Consider the following 19,422-nt stretch of genomic DNA (forward strand, 5'->3'; position numbering starts at 1 on the left):
GAACCGCAAGAGGCGTCTACTCTCTCCTAAGCTTACGCTACTCCTATATCCTACGTCATACGTCAGGTCAGAGGTTATTCTTCCGCCGGAACTCGACTTTCATACGGTTGTTACCGGAAGCTAGTGATTATAGTTTTTAATGTTGTAAATATGGATATTTTTCTTACAAAAATGCATCACTTTGCTTTAGAAGGCCTTTATTAACCCCCTGGAGCCATATGGATTTCTTTTATGATGGATGGATGAGCTTTTCTGGCCTTCAAAATTTAGGGTACCAACTCCCATTATAAAGCTTGGAAGAGACAGGATTTTTTTTTTATATAGCTCAGATTGTGTTTGGCTGAAAGAAGAAAGTCATATACACCTAGGATGGCTTGAGGGTGAGTAAATTATGGGATCATTTTCATTTTTGGGTGAACTAACCCTTTAACAGCTATCCTGAAACAACCTGGCTAATGCTTTCACTTGAACTACTGGCATAGTGCACACAAAGCATAACTTTTATTGCAGCTTAGTTTCCATAAACGGACATTAATGGCCGCACATTTTAACATTATATGTCTGCATGGTGAATCACGCTCTTTTTTTGAAAGCTATATTGTGCATTACAGCTTATTAACCTCCAGTTAATAAAATGTGAAGTAAATTGAGTCTATCTCTTTGGCTCATGGACATCTTTCTCAGTTTTGGTCTTCAATGCAGACACTTTGGGTGCTCAGACGCAACACGTGGATCGAGCAGTTGGAGCGTATTGTTGGCACAATTCGTCTTTTACTTCACAGTGAAAAGAGTGTAAAGAGAACAGAAATCTTCTCCCTTGATTTTTTGCACCTGGGTAATGAGCTGTGATTGAAAGAAATCTAGATTGTAGGCAGCACCCCACTGGGTAGACAGCGTTGAGGTAATTCTCTTCGCTGTAATGGGCCTCCTGTTTGCGAAATTCTTTCATTTGCGCTAACTGATTGACCTGTCATTGGCCATGCACTCAGCCCTTACTCTGTAGCTAAAAGTCCCCTGCTCACTATGGCAACCACATCACCAAGGAGCGTCGCCATGGGTGACGGTCACTTAATGAGTGCGAAAATGTGAAGGTCTGAAATGTTCCGTAGATCTCTCTTTTTGTCTAAATAACAGTCTGTACTTAGAATGCCATTTAGCAGGATATGCCCTGAAACAAGAATGTCACTGGCAACAGCAACTGTGAAAGGAATTGTAAGGATTCTGGGTTTTGAAATGTTTGTAAAGTTTGTCAGAAAAGTTCAGCCTCTTCGTTGGAGCTAAACGTTGCCCAATTTCATGCAGTGTGTATGTGGAGAATTAGCGTAGACTAGGCTACAGGGCCACACACAGAGTGAACGGTTGTCAATAAGGAGGTATCGCCATTCCTCTGTGTTTTGTCACCATTTTAATCACTATGATACACCCAGGAAGAATGAATTTGATGAGATTGCCTCCCCAGAATGAATATGAAAGTCCACACTTCCCCTCGATTAACCTAAAACCGCAACAATCAGAACTGCAGCTCACGTCGTTATCTCGCTTCTGATACAATGACAAAACATTTAAAAGGCGTCCATTTGCATGCACCCATGCGCACTTGTTTAAAACTTAATTTGAGTTGAATAACTGGTTACCCAGCTTAGAGAGTGTGTAAGATGGTTAATTAAAAGGATCTCTTAAAATGTCCTCTCGGCAGATAAATGCTGCAATAATGGAGCAAGGAGGTAGAAGGAGGCGAGGAGAGCCGAGTGGTCTGGAAAAGAGTGAGCCAGTGAATCTGCAATGATGGTCATAAATCACATAATTAGAAAACGCACGCCGCTTAAGTAGCAACATCAGTCAAGGCGCCCCGCTCCTTTGTGTCATCTATCTACTACATTTTCGTTCCCTATCAGTCATTGGTGTCTGCACATAACCCTCAAATTATTGATGTTCTCAGGAGAGCGTCTCATCTCTCGTGCCACCTTGGGTGAGGGAGAACTCTCACTGGTACACTTTGAAAGGGGGCATGAATGTGTCTTCGGTAGCTTATCAACTTCGCAAACTCGAGGTCTATTTGCACCAAGTATGAATTTGTATGACCTTTTATAACATGACCTTTTATAAATTTACATTGAGTCTGAAATATTTTGTTCATTTTATTTGGACAACCTTTTTTTGTCTTCCTGAAATTGACAAATTCTGCTTTGGACATGAAAAAAAAAAAAAAAGCTTTGTATTATAATACCTTAAGGGGTTAGTTCACCCTGAAAAGAAAATTCTGTCATTACATACTCTCCCTCATGTCGTTCCACACCTGTATGACTTCTCTTCATGTTCAGAACACAAATGAAGATCTTTTTGATGAAATCTGAGAGCTCTCTGTCCCTCCGTTGACAGCTACGCAACTACCACTTTGACGCTTCAAAAAGTTCATAAAGCGATTGTAAAAGTAATCCATATGAATTGAGCAGTTCAGAGACACAATCAATTTATATGGTGAACAGATAGAATTTAGGCTTTTATTCACATATAAACATTCATCAACCCAGTTGTGGTAAACGGAAGCTCTAGCAATGTTGGCTTGATGTGCGAGAACCAATGAGGTTCATTCTCGTGTGTTGGCCACGACATTTGAGCTTCCACAGAAACCAATGAAGTTAATTCTCGTGTGACGCAGTATATTTGAGCTTTTACAAGAGGTTTGTTCTTGCGCGTCAAGCAGGTTCGGTTGAGCTTCTGATTATGTTCACTGATCAATATTTATGTCAATAAAAGCCTAAATTAAACCTGTTCATCATATAAAGCGATCGTCGCTTTTCACTCCACTCGATTCTGGATCTCTTCAGTCCTCTCGGCAGATACACTCTGCAATGATGGAGCGAGGAGGTAGGAGACGGGCGTCTCTTTATGAACTTTTTAAAGCGTCAAAGTGGTAGTGACGTGGTTTGGGTTAACTGTCCCTTTAAATTACAGAAAACTGGTTAACGGTGCTTTCTAATACAATTGCTGAAGGAGTTACTGCAAATTTGACATCTTTCTCTTGAATCAACTGACAGCATAATCAATATAGGATGAAATAAAATATTGTAGTTTTTATTCACCACTATAGAAATTTACCCATCTATGACGACTACGCTTTGAAGAACCCTGGGAATGTGAAACAATTCATTGGTGTGCGAAATTATTTGCAACGATTTTATACAACTTGTCCTTTAGTTACATCTTAACGCACGCTTCAACAATATCAAATCGAACAAATAAGACTGAATGATTCATACACAAATCAAACTGATCTGGTTCTTGACATGTAAACAAGCTGTTATTTGCAAACGAGTTCTTTCACAGTTTTGGATGTTCTTATTTAAAAGTTGATGGCACACAAAAAAACCAAGCACATTAACAAAACAAAAAAATAGTGCTGAATAATAATTTAAAATAATTTTATCAATCCAAAATATTGTAGTATTTTATTTTTTTGTGACTCTTTTCTTGTTCAGAAGGCAAATGTTCCATTCAGATATCTAAACTTTTTCAAAAAATGACAATTTTAGCAGTGGACTTCAATTTAAAATTTTTTGTATTTCTGTCCTTCAGTTGCATCTTAATGCATGCTTCAACAATGATAATGAATCCAACAAAAATCTGAATCACAAATCAGGCTGAATGATTCATACACAATTCAAACTGATTTGGTTCTTGATATGATGTGAAGATTAAGCTGTTATTTACTATATCCATATTTAAACTAGCACATCAACAAAAATGCACTACTCTATGAATAATATTATGACATTGGGCTTTATTGGGACGTCAAATATTTCATTCAGATATCTGAACTTTTTCAGAGAATGATGAAAATTCAGTTGTGGACTCAAATGTGAATTCGGTAACAATTTACAGACAAGGAAAACATTACTCACTAAGCTATTTAGATGCTGTTCTCTAATTGCTGTTTTAGTCATGTTTAGAAATAGCTTGTTTTTTGTTAAATGAAATATTCGATGTGGACACCATTTGTTAAAACGTCATTGTGGGCTCCCCAAGCAAATTGTGTGAGTTATATGACCCCTCTCAGGGTACCATTGGGATTCTCCACAATCTCAGCAAGACTGCAAAGTCTGTCTGGCTCCCTCAGCAGATGGCCAACCGCCTGTTCGGGCTGTTCTGTGAGGCTTTTTTCTTTTTTTAGTTTTTGTTTTGTTTTGTCCTTAGTCAAACACCTTTTTTCTCCAAATAATATTCCCAGTGAAATGTGGGATGTGGAGTGAGGGACTGGCCACAGTAATCCAGAGGTTTTCAGGATGTGAAACCTGGTATCTCCTCGCTCAGCTCTCCGGCCTGTTATAATCCCGGCGGTGCAGTGGAGAGGGACCGTCACCATGGGCACACTGAACAGAGCACGCTCAGATTAGAAAGCCACTAGAGAGAAGCTGCTCTGTGTTGCTGTGCGACCGGTTCCTACTAGATAATTTTTCTAATTAACCTGGACAGAAAAGATGCAACACAGATGTATAGACAGAAAATAGAAAAACTTTTTTTTTCTTTTCTTTCCTGGCCACTGTTCTCTCTCCAAACCCCATCCACACCTCATCCCTGCATCTTTAGAAGTAACTTTCAAGAGAAACTCTTGATTAAACTGATTTACATTATATTTTTTGTCTTGTTCATATCTCTACATAAAATGTCTCACCCTAGTGTTGCTTATTTGCTTTGCAGAATGAAAGTAGTAATAGTCACTATTCAGGTGTCTGGGAGATCTAGCCCATGCTTGCTTTCATTTCCCTTTAAAAATAAACAGAAAATTAAATAGTTTTCAGTGTACTGATAGGAATGTCAAGTGACCTTGTTTGGCAAAAAATGCATAAAATAAAAAATGTATTCTTAGTTTTTAAAACAAATATGTTTCCTACTATTAGAGGAGTAGCAGTTCTTTGTGTGATACATCATATGAAGGTTACATATAGATGAAAGGAGAGAAAAACAGACATAAATTAATTGACTTCTATGCCAAGAACAGCATCAAACAGAAATGCAAAAATAATTCCCAAATGCTCCAGCCAGCTTTCATTGTCACAAACTCATTGTTTATTGAATGAATTGTATTTGTTTAGGCTAATAAACACTTTAGTTTAAAAGAGGCTACTTACCAAAGAAATATTTTGAGAACCAATGTTTCACTCTAAAATATTTAATTGCATTTAATTTTCAAATTTACTTAATAGTGTAAGCAACCACCCAGAACACCTTTGCAACTTTATGGCACTACCCTGGCAAATATCTTTAGAAAATAACTTTCTCAATTTAAGATGGTCTAGTTTAATATTATCACTGAATAATTTGGTGTGTCTTTGGAATGTGGATGAATTTTATTGTTCTGCTTTATTTGCAGAAATTGAACTCTCCTGCTGTTCTGAAAGCTCCAAAAGAGAGAAAGCCAAGCAAGAAAGAGGGTGGATCACCAGGGAAGTCGTCAAACCTCCCAGCTATGCTCTACAGGTCAGCTTGCTGCCAATAAAGGGTGCCAACAGGTCATTTATGACACCTGGGCAGTGCTATTGTAATATCATTTTTAAACGTTGACCTAGAGTTCATAAAATATTATGCACTGTGTATTATACAATATTATACACACAAAAAGTGTGAAAAGATATCTTGGCTTAAAAAGTAAATGCTTTGATGTGGCTGTGTGCTGTAAATAAGAAACAGTTTCATGTTCTGCATGTGCAGCTGTGGGATCTGTAAGAAAAACCAAGACCAGCATCTTTTACTGCTATGTGACACCTGTAAGCTGCATTACCATCTGGGCTGTCTGGACCCACCTCTCACACGCATGCCGAAGAAGACCAAAAACAGCTACTGGTGAGAACAGGACTGGGAGAGGGAATTGAAATGTGATTACATTTCTTCTGGAAGTGCTTACATCTCTTATAACTCCTGAGCAGGGTTTCTAATAATTAATAATGGCTAATGATTTTAAAACTGTTAACTGTTAAAATAAGACAAATTAAAACAATCAAAATAAAATACTTTCTAAAAAAGATATTTAGAAAATATTTAATTATTTACCCGTGACCATTAGCCAATTATTGAAATATTGACTTAAAATCATAGGCCGTACTTCAAGTAAATATTTAAGGTCAAAGGAGTTTACCTTAAAAACGCTTGGGATTCTCTGCTCTGAAGGAAACAAATAAACTGTAAAACTTCTTCTTTTTTATCTTGGGCTGTCAATTGATTAAAAATTCTAATCAAATTACATGATAAATTAATAAATGGGTCTGAGAGCAAGATTAATTGCAGAGGAATTTTATTACATTTTTGTTATAATTAATCACTAAATTAAAGTTAAGTTGACAGCCCTATTTTTTTTAAATGTCTGTAGCAAAATAAAAATGCAGTTTCAAATTCTAAGAGTGTTTTTCTACTTGTAGTGTTTCATAAAGTCCCTCCATGTTACTTTCATAAGGTTATCCTAACTGTCACTTTCAAAATTTATGTGGAGCTCCACAGTTGCGTGCGTGAGCGTTTCTGTGTTTTGTTTATTTGTCAAGCTGAGCCCAATGCTTTCGCTGCTGATTCGAGTAATTCATTTAATCCATGAATAAGAAAGCGTGATGTCGTTCCGGTCTGCTGGGTGGAAATTAGAAAGCATTCGAAAGATAAAATGTGTAGGGGGCCAAGTCGTACCTAATTACTGGCAACTGCCTGCCCCTGAGACAGTAATACTGTATAATCAAAAAGCTTTTCCCGCACTAAAGAATTGGACTATTCCTTCAATTTTATATATTGTTTGTGCGGGATACTTAACATCCCTTTTGTTAGAATGAATATGACACGTCTGCCTCCAATGGAAAAACATGGGCAAGGACCTTGAAAGCCTCTCATCTCAAAGATTTCTCCATACTGAGAAATCAATAAGGTCAAATGAAAGCAAAAGAATACCTGACTCCTCTCTCTCTCTCTGTCTCTCTCTCTCGTTCTGTCTCTCGCTCATCCTTTTCCAGGCAGTGCTCTGAGTGCGACCAGGCCAGCAGTGATGAGGCTGACATCGCCATGGAGACGCTGCCGGATGGAACCAAAAGGTCCAGGAGGCAGATCAAGGGACCAATCAAATTTATACCTCAAGAAATGAGCCCAGAGCCCAAGAAGCTTCAAGTGAGAGGGACTGTAAGTTTCAGCATATCATGAGCATCATCATATCACTGATATTGAAATTGTGGTGCCAAATCTGGGTGGCTTTTGCAGCCTAAAGAAAAAGTTGATTCTCTAACCACAGACTACTAATGCTTCACAATATTAATTACATCTTCAATGCCTCTAAAGTGAAAACATGGCCCAGTTCTGAGAGAGACTCACAAATCCATTAGAAAATGTTGGTGTAAAATGGGAATTACTTGGCTCAAGGGACTACTACTACTAGTACTGTTTACTAGATCATTTTAAGCTTTGTCTAGCTCTTCCTGATTGGTGGTTTAACTCTGGCTGTTGTTTTAGGTGGAAGAGTCATTCATTGACTTGAAATTGATTCTTTGCTCCTCATGTAAAACAGATAATTGACCTGTTCTTTAGTCTCTTGAGCTTTCACAGAGGTTATTGGTGTAAGTCACTGCTAGCCTTGTTGATTACTATATCATATTGAATTGTTTTATAAAATCACCTTGAAACTGATACAGGCATAATTAAGCCATCAGTAAAAAACCCTTTGGGACTGCTCCTTAGCATTTCAGTTTTATTTGAACATTAGCATTTAGAATTGTCACTAATACTTGATGAGCTGCCTTGCCGCCTTCTCCCTACAAAGGCAGCAGCCTTCAAAGATAGCATCCTAACCTTAGAAGTGACTGATTTGGAACACTCTGACACAAATAGTGCTATGTCTTGACTTAAATTTGATTCTAGTAAAGTTTGATATTAGCATGTTGCTAAGCTAACAGCACAATATCGAAGACTATATATATACCAAGACTGTTCAAACGTATTACTATGAATGAGAGAAAACGCAATATGGTCCCGGAGCTCAAGCTTGCATGCTTGACTGTCAAGAACCAATGATTGTTATTCATCCATGTTGTGCATCAAGTACGGTTGAGCTTCCATTACCATATTTGAGCGATCTGTGTATGTTTGCTGACCTGTTTATGTGAATAAAAGCCTAAATTACATCTGCTCATCATATAAAGGGATCACGTCTCTTCAGAAAAATGTGTATTAAACCACTCGATTCAAATGGATTTCTTTACGAATATTTTGAACCATCAAAGTTTTGGGTGAATAGACTTCTCTATTCACAGAAATCTCTCATTTAATCTATTTCATTTAAAATATTCCGTTTAAAATATCTTAATTCATGTTTGGAGATGAACGAAAGCCTTAAGGGTTTGGGACGACATGAGAGTGAGTAATTGATGACAGAATTTTCTAGAACTAACCCTTTAACCCTTAAGATGTGGTCACATTTACAGTTGTTTGTCGAAATCTAGTCATTTCAATAACAGATTTCGTAATGAGTTCAAGTTGTTCTTCTGGATTTGCCGATTCGAATAACAGAAAGCTGTTTGGTTTGAAAGGGATTTCAGTGTGAGCTGTACCTCACACAACACTACACTACAATAAACAATGGACTTTTTTTGCCAAATGTGTAGCTTGCCTATGATTCCTTAAAATGCTGCCTTCGTAGGCAGCTCACTATGTTTTGGAACGGAGCGATTATTTTAATGTCTATTGAATGATCAGACTTGTGCACACACTACTTCTAGCTGTAGAAGCTGAGCAATGTTTTGAAGTGTGAGGCTAGGTGTGTGTGTGCTTTCTCAGACTAGAGATAGGCTCTCCATGGCTTCCACTTATCACTGTCCAGCATTCTCTGATCCTGCGATAGTGCTCCGGCAGCCCGGCTCCCTTAAGGATGACAAAAGATATCCATCGGAGAAACAACAAGCTCTCCAGCCCTCCTTCATTTTGTCTTTTTCAACCTTTTGTTTTAAAGATTAGTCAATAAACCCCTCTCCCTGCCAGCTTTTAAATCGAATTAGAAAGTAAAGCGTAATTTTAGATGGCTTCTGCAGCCGCCCGCCTTGGCTGATGGCTGTCAAAGTAGCTCACATGAAGGTAAAAGGAATGACTTCTGGACGTTGTTTTTGTTTGCTGTATTCACGTGTGTGAGTATGTGCTTGCGTATGCCAGGCAGGGTTAATGCGTTTTCCCTTTAGTCTCTGAGACGCGTGCCCAGAAGTGAGGCGAAGGCTTCAGTGGAGAGCAGCTGGATTAAAAGGCTTTTATTTTTCTCTCTCTTCTGTAGCTCCGGCTAAACTCCACCAGAGAAAGATGCTTCATTGCAGAATTTATCTTCACTTGCACTCCAGAGTGTGGCAGCAGCTGAAAGGAGTCCTGCTTTGCATTTTTAATGCCCTTAACCAGCCGGTGTGGTGGTGGCAAGCCTTTGTAAAGCTGTGTTCTGATTTATCACGGCTAGCTAATCAACCCCCCCCGCCATTCCTTCCGTTCAGGAGTCAGTGGTGGTCGGCTTCGCTAATATGCCGCACTTCTCCAGGGCCATTGAATACCGGCCCTCCTGCACAACTGAAATGGCTTTCATGACTGGTACACACAGATTTTGTTGTGACTCTTTATTGGACTTATATAAAAGATTTTTGCATTATTTGATAGACTGAGGGAATTGGAAATGTTGCTGTAATTAGTGGAGTTTGATAAAGCAAGGGTCACTTTTCATCCACATTTTCTAAAGAGACACGATCAATTTATATGATGAACAGATTGAATTTAGGCTTTTATTCACATATAAAAGTAGAGGACATTCATCGACTCACACATTAGTTGTGGTAAACGGAAGCTCTTACACGTTTGCTTGAAGTGTGAGAACCAATGAGGTTCATTCTCTTGTTATGCAGCCCGTTTGAGCTTCCACAAGAACCAATGAGGTTTTGACTGACTTTAATGGAGGGTTTGTGCGATACCTAGAGACCAGGATATCATAGAGCCTTAGAATTGAGCTCTTTAGACTTGGCCTAAGTAACCACTTAGCAACCATCCAGAACTCCCTAGAAACCACATTGCAATGCCCTGGCAACCACCCACAACAAGAAGCATTGAGTTTTATGGGACAGGAACCACTGCAATTAAATCTAGTGCAATTATTTATTTATTTTATTTTTAATTTGATAATTTTATTAATTTTTTGCGACCAAATAGTCCTATAGTTTTGTGAACTTTGTAGCAAACAATGTTTTTCTGATCAAACACGTTTTTGATTATTACTTAACATGTTTGTCCTGGATTGTAAGCCATTAGTTTTCTTTGAATTACCACAGTAGGCTACTCTTTGTTACGGTGCCTTTGTATGCACCAGTAGTTTTTCCAATCTTGTGGAAATTGATTCTATGTTTTTTTTTTAAAGATGCATCATTGTGAGGTGTTTAATTAGAAAGTAATTCCTTTTTTCACAGAGTCATCTTGACTCTTCAAAGTGTAGATATTTGTTTATGTCTGCCCATCACCATGTCTACAATACTTTAGCGTTACGTAGAGGCTCTCGGCGCAGAGGACCACTGATCTAGCCTTTTATAGATTACCTTAATCGAGTCTGCCGTAATGAAGGAATAATGAAATAAATGAGTGCCTTTGTTTGGTGCCACCATCGAGGGAGAAATGGCAGAGGCATTTAAGTGCCAATTGGCAGTGTGGAAGCAGTTAGCATTTATAATGATAAGTGTTCCATCTGCTGTGTGGTGGCAAGCCAAAGGCGACAGATGGAATTGTTTTCACAATCTGTTTAAATATGTTGTCGTTTTTTCTTCCCTTTTTAAAAAGCCCCAGCTTGGCACACTCGTACGCCCGTTTGCATTAAGGTGGAGATGTTTGATTTGATTCTTGCAGTGCTGCTGTTGTTTTTCTCATGTTTATCAGCCTCTGATGGAGATGAAGAGTTGATCCAACGATGGTAGACAAGAAAAACCTGAGTGCAAAAAGTGTCTCTAGGCGAACAGAAGAGCGCACTGTGGAGAATGACTTTGGATACTCCATCTTGGTTCATGGCACACACAAAAATCCAATTTAAACAGCAAGGGTTGACCCAATTGCGGAATGGCCTTATATCTGGATAGAGAGGGGCATCGGTTAGGGCTGTGGTCTGGGCTCTAAACAAAGGGATTGAATCTCTCTGTCACACAAGGGGGAGTCGGACTGAATGAGAGATTTGGATTAGAGAGAAGCACCACTGTTTGACATCTGTAGAAGCTACAGTGAGCCGCGAGTCACCAGCTGCTCTGCGTGAGCTGTTTACTCATGGAGAGCGTTAAACTTTGTTCTGTTCAGCTTACTGCCACATGGCTTGAACAACACATTACAATCCAACTGAGCGGCTTTTCAAATCTCATTTTACTTTTTACTCTTTTTTTTTTTTTCTTTTCCTTTTTTTTTTGGGGGGGGGGGGGGGTAATGAGTGCAAAGTTAAGGAAAGCTTATTTCAGCTTATGTTTCTGTTTTGCTACCTGCATCCAAATATGCCTCCTCCCTGGTATATAGTAAACAAAAAACAGTACATGAAATTAGTAGCGTGTCCGAAATCGTAGAATTAACAAAACAACGAAGAAAAACGACTGTTGTGCTGCACGATGCAAGTGGAAATATTGGTTTAATTCAGCCATGTATTTTTGAACCAGAAACTAATTCAGAAGAAGAGGAAGAGCAAATTAGACAGGCATGCCCTGTTCTACTGGGGTGCTTGAGGGTTTTAAGAACCCACAAACGAAAGCAAGAGCACCCTCAGTTGATACTGTAATAATATCATAGTGACGAAACCTATTGGGTAAACGGTCCAGTGAAATGTCAAATGTTTCTATTTTCAACGTGTTTTTGTAATGGTGAGCAATGTAGCCAATCACACGTTTGTTAATCTCTTGAACGCAGAGATTATAAGAGATTTGTTGTGTAGTGTAGACAACTTTAATTTCCTATTATCACTATAAAGCCGCTTTGGAACAATCTACATTGTTAAAAGTGCTATATAAATGAAGATGACTTGATTATAATGGAACTTTGTCAGATCGCAAACTGAGATGATGACAGCTTTTTAATGATTGTAAAGGGAACTGTCTTTGCGCGCTTTCTTGGCTAAATAAAATCCTTTCAGATTTTGAATTAAAGTCCATCACATATCGGTAATTGATATGATTAGCCCTTGGCTTGACTACATTATCAAACAGCTAATAATGTGTTGCAAATGTTACAAACCATGTTCCCGTTCACCATCTCAGAGTCAGACAGTCGCCTTCTAAAATTAGCATCCCTAGAAAGAATGAAAAAGCCCCACCACTAGCCTTGACTGGATTGGTTACATATTTGTGATGGTACAGATGGTGGACAACCAGAATGCCTATTACCGCCGCGCCAGCCGCCGCGGCGAAATTACCGCGGCGAAAATAAACCAGCCGCATTTCAAAGTCGTTCCCGAAATGACCGCCAGGTGGCGCAAAGGGACATTGTGCAAAACAGCAGCAATTGCCGTATTTTAAAATGTAAGTGGGTTAAATATAAAACCCTAAGCTTTTTCATATAGGCCTATTAGGCTACAACAGAATAGAACCAAAGATAGAATCAATTTTACAGCTGAAAAAATAGAATCAAAAGTTAAAAATAGAGACGATATTAGGAGCAATGACGCTGAATATTTTTACTATTCTATTGAGGAATTAGATAAACGAAGAGCTCCCGTGAGCGACAAAATTGCACAGTAATTTATAGTGATTTCAAAAGCAGTCCTTAAAAAAAATAATAATAAAAAAAAAATACATGAAGTAGTGTGGCATAATTTTTGAGAGATTACGCGGAACAGGTTTTAGTTAAGATCCTGGTTTCAATGCCCTTAATGTAAATAGGCAAGGCTACTGCTTTAAAAAAATGTCACAACGCGTTTTGAGATTGTTTTGAGTTAAACATTGAAGTTTAAATTGTAGTGTTTTGGCACACCAGGCCGAGTGGCTTTACGCATTTTTCAAAAATCAGGTTTTATTCTGGCATGTTGAATTGGCGTTAGAATTTTTTTTTTTAATTTATTAGATTTAGATTTTAGGTTTCGTTAGATTTATTTATTATTATAATAAATTAGCAAAACTTGGCCACTAAATATTTAATTTTAAATTATTTTAATTATCACAATTAAAGTTTTAATTTTATTAAATTGAACAAGCGCAACAATCAGCATTTAATCAAATATTCTAAAAGATGTATTATTAATAATAATGTTATTTCAACATAATATTTCGTGCAACAAGCAAGATGTGTAGGCCTATGTGTAAATCCGGTGATGCGTGCATTGATTTTTATCAATAACCTAGTGTTTTCTGACAGTGTCGACTGCAAAGATGAAGTTGACGATCGCCATATTTGTAGTGAACGCACCTAGAGAGAAATTTACATAAAGACATAATCAGAGTAGCCTTTTTTCTTTTCGTTTTGAATTATTTTGTTTGAAGACATTTCAAGCTTTGTGTATTTGATGTATTTATCATGTCTGTGTGAGGCATACGCTGAGTTTCGTTAAATTAGGAGGATGAGATGCGCTCCAGCTGACGTGCAATGCAAGTGACCGCGCGGGCGCCTCCATGATTAGTGTCTGTTATATTTGCTTCTCTTTCTTATTGAATCCAGATAATTGGGTGATGAAAAATTGATTAAAAATAAGATACAATTTATAGAAAACGAAATTCACTTAAAAAGAAGGTTTTCTACTAAACAAAACTTAATGAAGGGGTCAAAATCATGTCTGACCCGCTCCATATCCATCTCTCGATATAATGCATCCTATATCTTAGTCGTGCTGTTCACTTTTCATATTCAACATAGATGGAAAAAAAACAACATTATAATATTTTAACAAATATGATACTAAATGAGATTATTTAATGTCTACAACAGTATAGTAGGCCTATAGACTGTATTTGTACAAATTGCTGCACATTAATTTAATTAAATGAAACCTTGTAACGAATTCACACTGTTGGGTAGACTGTGTACAGTTGAGACACCTCAAATAACTTGCGTTCGCAGCAAGCACAAGTTGTGATTTTTGCTGTGCACTTGCATATTAGTGTCAGCTGGGAAGGAAATATAGAGACCAGACCTCTTGGAACTTTAATTTAATTGGAATTAGCATACTGAAATTACATCCCTACAAATTTATTAGGCCCTACTGAAAATAAATGTATCGAATTTAAGCAAAGTAGCCTAAATATTAAGACTGTAAGCCCTTTGCTTTTTTACGTAGCCTAAAGGACTCTTATAGCCGACTTTGTGTTAATTTAATTTGTAGAGGATTTTTTAAACTCAAACATTAACACTGAAATAAATTAAACTAAATTATTGTAATTTTTTGGCACACCACGACGAGTGGCGCTATGCATTGTTGTAAAGCCAGGTTTTATTCTGGCATGTTGAATTAGTGTTCGACAAACGCTTTCATTTGAATGAAGAGCGCTTCTCGCTCGTGTGAGCGAACACACACTGGAACGTTAGGCCATGTAGCAACGAGTGAATCGTGGCCGCGTGGTTGAACTTACGTTACGATCATTTAGATGACACGGGTTCGAATCCCAAACTAACTTAGACTACTGTTATTTTTATATTAGCCTATTAATGCATGTTATAGTCTGTTGTTGATGCAGAGAGATTTGTCTTTTAAAACATAGTTTTTTGCTTATAGCCTATTTACAAAATAAAATCGCCATGCATTTCCATTTTACACTAAGGAACAAATATTATACAATGACTTTACTTCTGTAGCCTATAATAATTCATATATATATATATATATATATATATATATATATATATATATATATATATATATATATATATAGGCCTATATGACGTTTAAACGACAAACAATAAAATCAGAACCAGTATTCTGTTGCGTTCATGGTTCCAGTGGCAGTAATGCGTCACGGCTTTTCAAAATGTCACAAAGCGTTTTGAGATTGTTTTGAATGAAATATTGAAGTTTATAATTAAGTGTTTTGGCACACCACGACGAGTGGCAAACTCTTTGTTTTGTTTTGCAAACTCAGCTAGCCTGTGGGGGGTTTGGAGAAGGCAATAGTTGCTTTATCGTGGGGGTGCAGGACAGAGGTGTTAATGTTCCTTCTTTCATATGGAGAGTGTCGGAGCCAGCCTGAGGCAAAGGCAACATTCTTTTAAGGATTAATCTCAAAATCTCCAAAAGTCCATAGCCTATGTACATTAGGCCCTATATCTTATTAAATTATATATTGTAGTTTTATTGATTGTATTTAAAGGTTTTCCACAAACAATTTCAATTAAGCAGATACATTGCTCTTTAATTCTCGACCCACCTCGTTTTATTGTAAGGTGAATTCAGCAAGGCATGTTGTATCTTTGAAGGAACAAAAGCTATTTGTTACAGTTTTTTCTTTCGTGATTTGTGTGGATGACACACAGCGACATATACAGTATTATCAGCTGTATGGTGTTTGAAATGCTTAATTTCGAGAAAGACCCGCCGCGCGCAGTGAGGGAGACCAAACTTACTAAAAAAATATCCAGCGCGAGAGAGGCAAAGAAAAACGCCTGTTCTTAATTTATGTTGCTTTGAACTTTTTTCGTTTTGTACCGTTTTAATTTTTTAATTTAGCTGCAATTTCTTTGACAATAGAAATTTAAAATGTTGCAAGAATAGGCCTAAGATTCTGTGTCTGTGTCTTATTTTGCATCACAAAGGGAATAAACTCTATCGATGCAACCCTGTTTAAATAAATAAACTGTCCTGACACTTTATTCATATCTTAAAATGTGCGATGGGTTTTCAAACTTAATTAATTTTCTTTTTCTTTTACATTTTCATTGTTTATTTTTTTAAATTGAAAGCAATACTGTATTGAAAGTATTTTTCTGATTTGTTCGATCTGTTTTGAATCTGTCTTCCGTTGCTATGGCCGGGTATCACTGTCAGTCATCTCAATCTCGTGAATGATTCACACACACACAAAAAATAATTTAGCAGATTAAAGACGAGCTTCATCATCTTCATTTTCTGGTGCGATCGACTGACAGTCTTCCTTCATCAGATGTGTCGTCTTTGCAGCGGGAATGTAGCAAATTTATGTTGTAATGTACAATTGATAATTAAACAAGATGATTGACTTTAATAAACAGATACATATTTAAGCATCAAGAACGGAAAAACATAAACACTGTCGACTACACTGAGATTCGATCTCAGATCGTTTGAAGCTCCGAGAGGCTCTTGTTAATGCTTTGACCACAGAGCTACCGTCTGAATAAGAAAACGTATACTATTTTCTCTGTTTTAAAAGTTTGTAACATGTAAGGCTATTTAGTTCTGAATATAACAAAGAATGCTTAAACCGACTAACATCGGTTAGTAACTGCAAGTCCTGAAAATGTTTACATTTTACGATAACTTATTTTAATTTATTTCACTGTTATGTTTCAGTTAATAAATCTACAAACACATTAAAATAACACGAAGTAAATGACAAGTAACCTACATAGCCTTTCTAAATTATAGAAAAACTGGGCACACAATGTTAACGTGTGTCTACTTTGTTTAAATTTAATGAATTTGAATTCGTTTAACCACAATATTTATCTTGAATTTATCTGTGACCTCAGCTCAGTTTACTGCCGCGGCAGATAACGTCATAAAGAGAATAAACTGACACTTTTCAAAGTCTGTGATTACAGCGCCACTCAGCGGTAAAAGGCAGCAAATACACATCCCAATTTTGCCGCCGCGGGAACGGCGGCGGTAAAAGTCTCATTCTGGTTGTCCACCATCTGTAGGAGTTAGGAGCAGTTTCAAACTGCGTTTTTGAGACTGTCTTTGGTACAATGCAGTTTTTAAGTAGGAAATATTCAGCAATGGTGTTGACTGATGAATTTGCACATAGTTTATCTTAAAACATATTAAAAGCACCACACAGACATATAAACAACATTAAAATCTTGATTTTCACCACAGGGAGTCTTTAATATAATATATACTTCTTTCATCACAGTTTGATAAGATGTATTGCTATTTCAGTTTTATTTCGATTAACTGCGCAGTCTCATTTATTCATTTGTTTGCATTTTAATTATTTATGGAGTGGTGCAGGTATGATTTGTAGGCCAACCGACAGTTAGCATCACACTGGTTCCCTCGACAAAAAACAATGTTTTTTTTTCCATAGCTTTTGGATTATCGCAAAAAACAAGCTCTGGCATCAACAGAAGTTTATGAATCTTACACGTTTTTTCCATCAAGATAATTTACACAGATGAACACAACTTTTATTAATTTTGAAGACTAAATGCAGTCTCCAAAAGTAAAAAGCTAAAGGGTAGGCTATAAACGGTCCCACGACTTCAACGTCACCACTTCCAACATCACTTTCAATTTGTATCTAAAAAACATTTTCCCAGAAAGTTTGAGTTAGAATAGTTTATAAGAGCACAATTATAAGCACAAGGCTGTAAAAGTGGACTGGGCTTACATGTTCGGCGTGATCACGTTTAATGTCCCCGACATCCTCTGTAGTCCCTTTTAGTGGGGTAATACTGATGTATTTTATGTCATAGAATAAAAGGTCAAAGTATCTTGAGCTGTGTTGACCACAGACCTTATTTCAGCCATTTAACCAAAAACCAATTGACTTCAGGACGATGGAAACGAAAGTGCTAAAATGCTAACTTGTTTCCTGTTTTTGGCCTACAAATTTACGTCATACCTGCACCCCTCTATTAGGCAACACATTGTGGCTACAAAAAACTAAATGGTTCTCATTATAATTTGCGAAGCCGTCTATGCTGTATGCTAAGTGTGTCGCATAATTACACTTTTAACGGATGGACTTCTTCTTTTTATTTTTGACGCACTGCACAGTCACTCCAGTAACATTGTTATTCTTTTAGAAAATAACTTGACTATTACATCAAAACTTACTTGCAATGTTTCTGACCTGCTTATTTAAAATCTGAATTGTCTTATAAATTCTACATTGTATAAGCTTTTTTTCCACTACTCTAACATAGCCCATACAGTATACAGTCAATGTAGTAAGAAACTATTTTTGAGCTTGAAGTTGAAGTCTTTTCTGAACGTGAACAGTCTGAGTTGACGTTGTGTAATCAGGTAAAATAACAAGTGGCATGGCATGATTTTTTTTTTTTCCTTTTATACTTCTGGACTTTCATAATTTTTCATTAGTATTCCTCCTGTGTGTGGCTTGATTCTCGGTGATATTTTAAGTGAAATTTCTTTTAATTGATTATTTTAAATACCCCATTCAGAGAGAATTCTTAATGCAAAACTTAATAATTTAATTCCTTCATTTTAATAGTCTTCAATCATTTTAAATACAGTAATCTAACACTTGAACTGTTACGTTGTTCTTTCGAAAAAGTTCAGTGTGCCGTTTTATGACCAAAAATCATTTTCCCTTTGACCAGAGAACCAGAGGCCAGAAGAGGAAGAGAACGTCCATTTACGAGGAGGATAAGATCGAGGTGAGCTTTCCCTTCCTCACCCCGCACTCCTTTAAGACTGTCTATCTCCCCCATCTACCTCTAATATTTAAAGAGCGTTATGAAGACAGCTTGTGTATGTTTACACAGCAATCTCAGCCCTCTCCACTCACCAGCTTCATTCAAACACACACGGCGGTTGCCTCTAATAGCTTGCGTTTCCATAGGAACCATCACCGCGGGAGCGCAGACAGAGGCATTCGACTCTGCAGAAAAAGCCCAAAGCCGATGACACACGGACCGAGTGCACCACCTGCAAGAGCCCGGGCGACAATGAAAACCTAGTGAGGTGGGTAAGCTTGTGCGCTGCGCGTCTCTGAAGCATCTGCGCGCGCGAGAGCATGTTTGATCTGGCGGGGAAGAGGTGGGGGTTATATTCGCCTCGTGATTAAAGTTCAGGCTTCATTATAAGGACTCTGCCATGCATGTGTGAGTGGGAGGTAGCGCCGGCTCCACGGGGTCCTCTCTATTTGGCTGCCACATGTATTTGCTCACTTGGTTTGGCAGTAATGAGCTGTCTGATTTACTGTCACCACTTGGCCCCTGGTATGAGGTTGCGGTTCCTTCAAACAGGATTATTTTAACGTAACAGTCAGATCCAGATCAATTATACTTTTTTTTTCTTCTTTTAACACCTCCTCGTCATGCTTTTCAATGCCGTAACATTGTTATGCTTTTGCTAAAATATATGCAAGCATGACTAAGAAACTTTTAATTGAAGCTCACATAATAGAAGTGACAAACAGTCGCCACTTCCGTCCCATCACGATTTGACATAAAGCTGTTTTTGGGTAATTGGACAGTGGCCTGTCAGGTTAGAAGTGCTTCAAATGCTTCTACAATGCAGATTAGGGGATATGCAATGTTTTGTACTAGAGCTGG

The 19,422-nt window shown here is 37.6% G+C and overlaps 1 protein-coding gene across 5 annotated transcripts in view; it reads left to right on the top strand.

The window, feature by feature from the left end:
- Positions 1-19,422, top strand: part of phf14 (PHD finger protein 14) — an 86,147-nt gene that overhangs the window by 32,069 nt on the left and 34,656 nt on the right. For all 5 annotated transcript variants that reach the window (XM_081375753.1, XM_081375752.1, XM_081375754.1 and 2 more), the window contains exons 12-16: positions 5,372-5,478; positions 5,710-5,841; positions 6,987-7,149; positions 18,466-18,522; positions 18,708-18,829. In XM_081375753.1, coding sequence (XP_081231879.1) covers positions 5,372-5,478; positions 5,710-5,841; positions 6,987-7,149; positions 18,466-18,522; positions 18,708-18,829 — 581 coding nt within the window. The remainder of the gene's footprint in view (positions 1-5,371; positions 5,479-5,709; positions 5,842-6,986; positions 7,150-18,465; positions 18,523-18,707; positions 18,830-19,422) is intronic.

The sequence above is a fragment of the Scardinius erythrophthalmus genome, assembly GCF_964197995.2.
Source record: "Scardinius erythrophthalmus genome assembly, chromosome: 10".
Lineage (NCBI taxonomy): Eukaryota > Metazoa > Chordata > Actinopteri > Cypriniformes > Leuciscidae > Scardinius > Scardinius erythrophthalmus.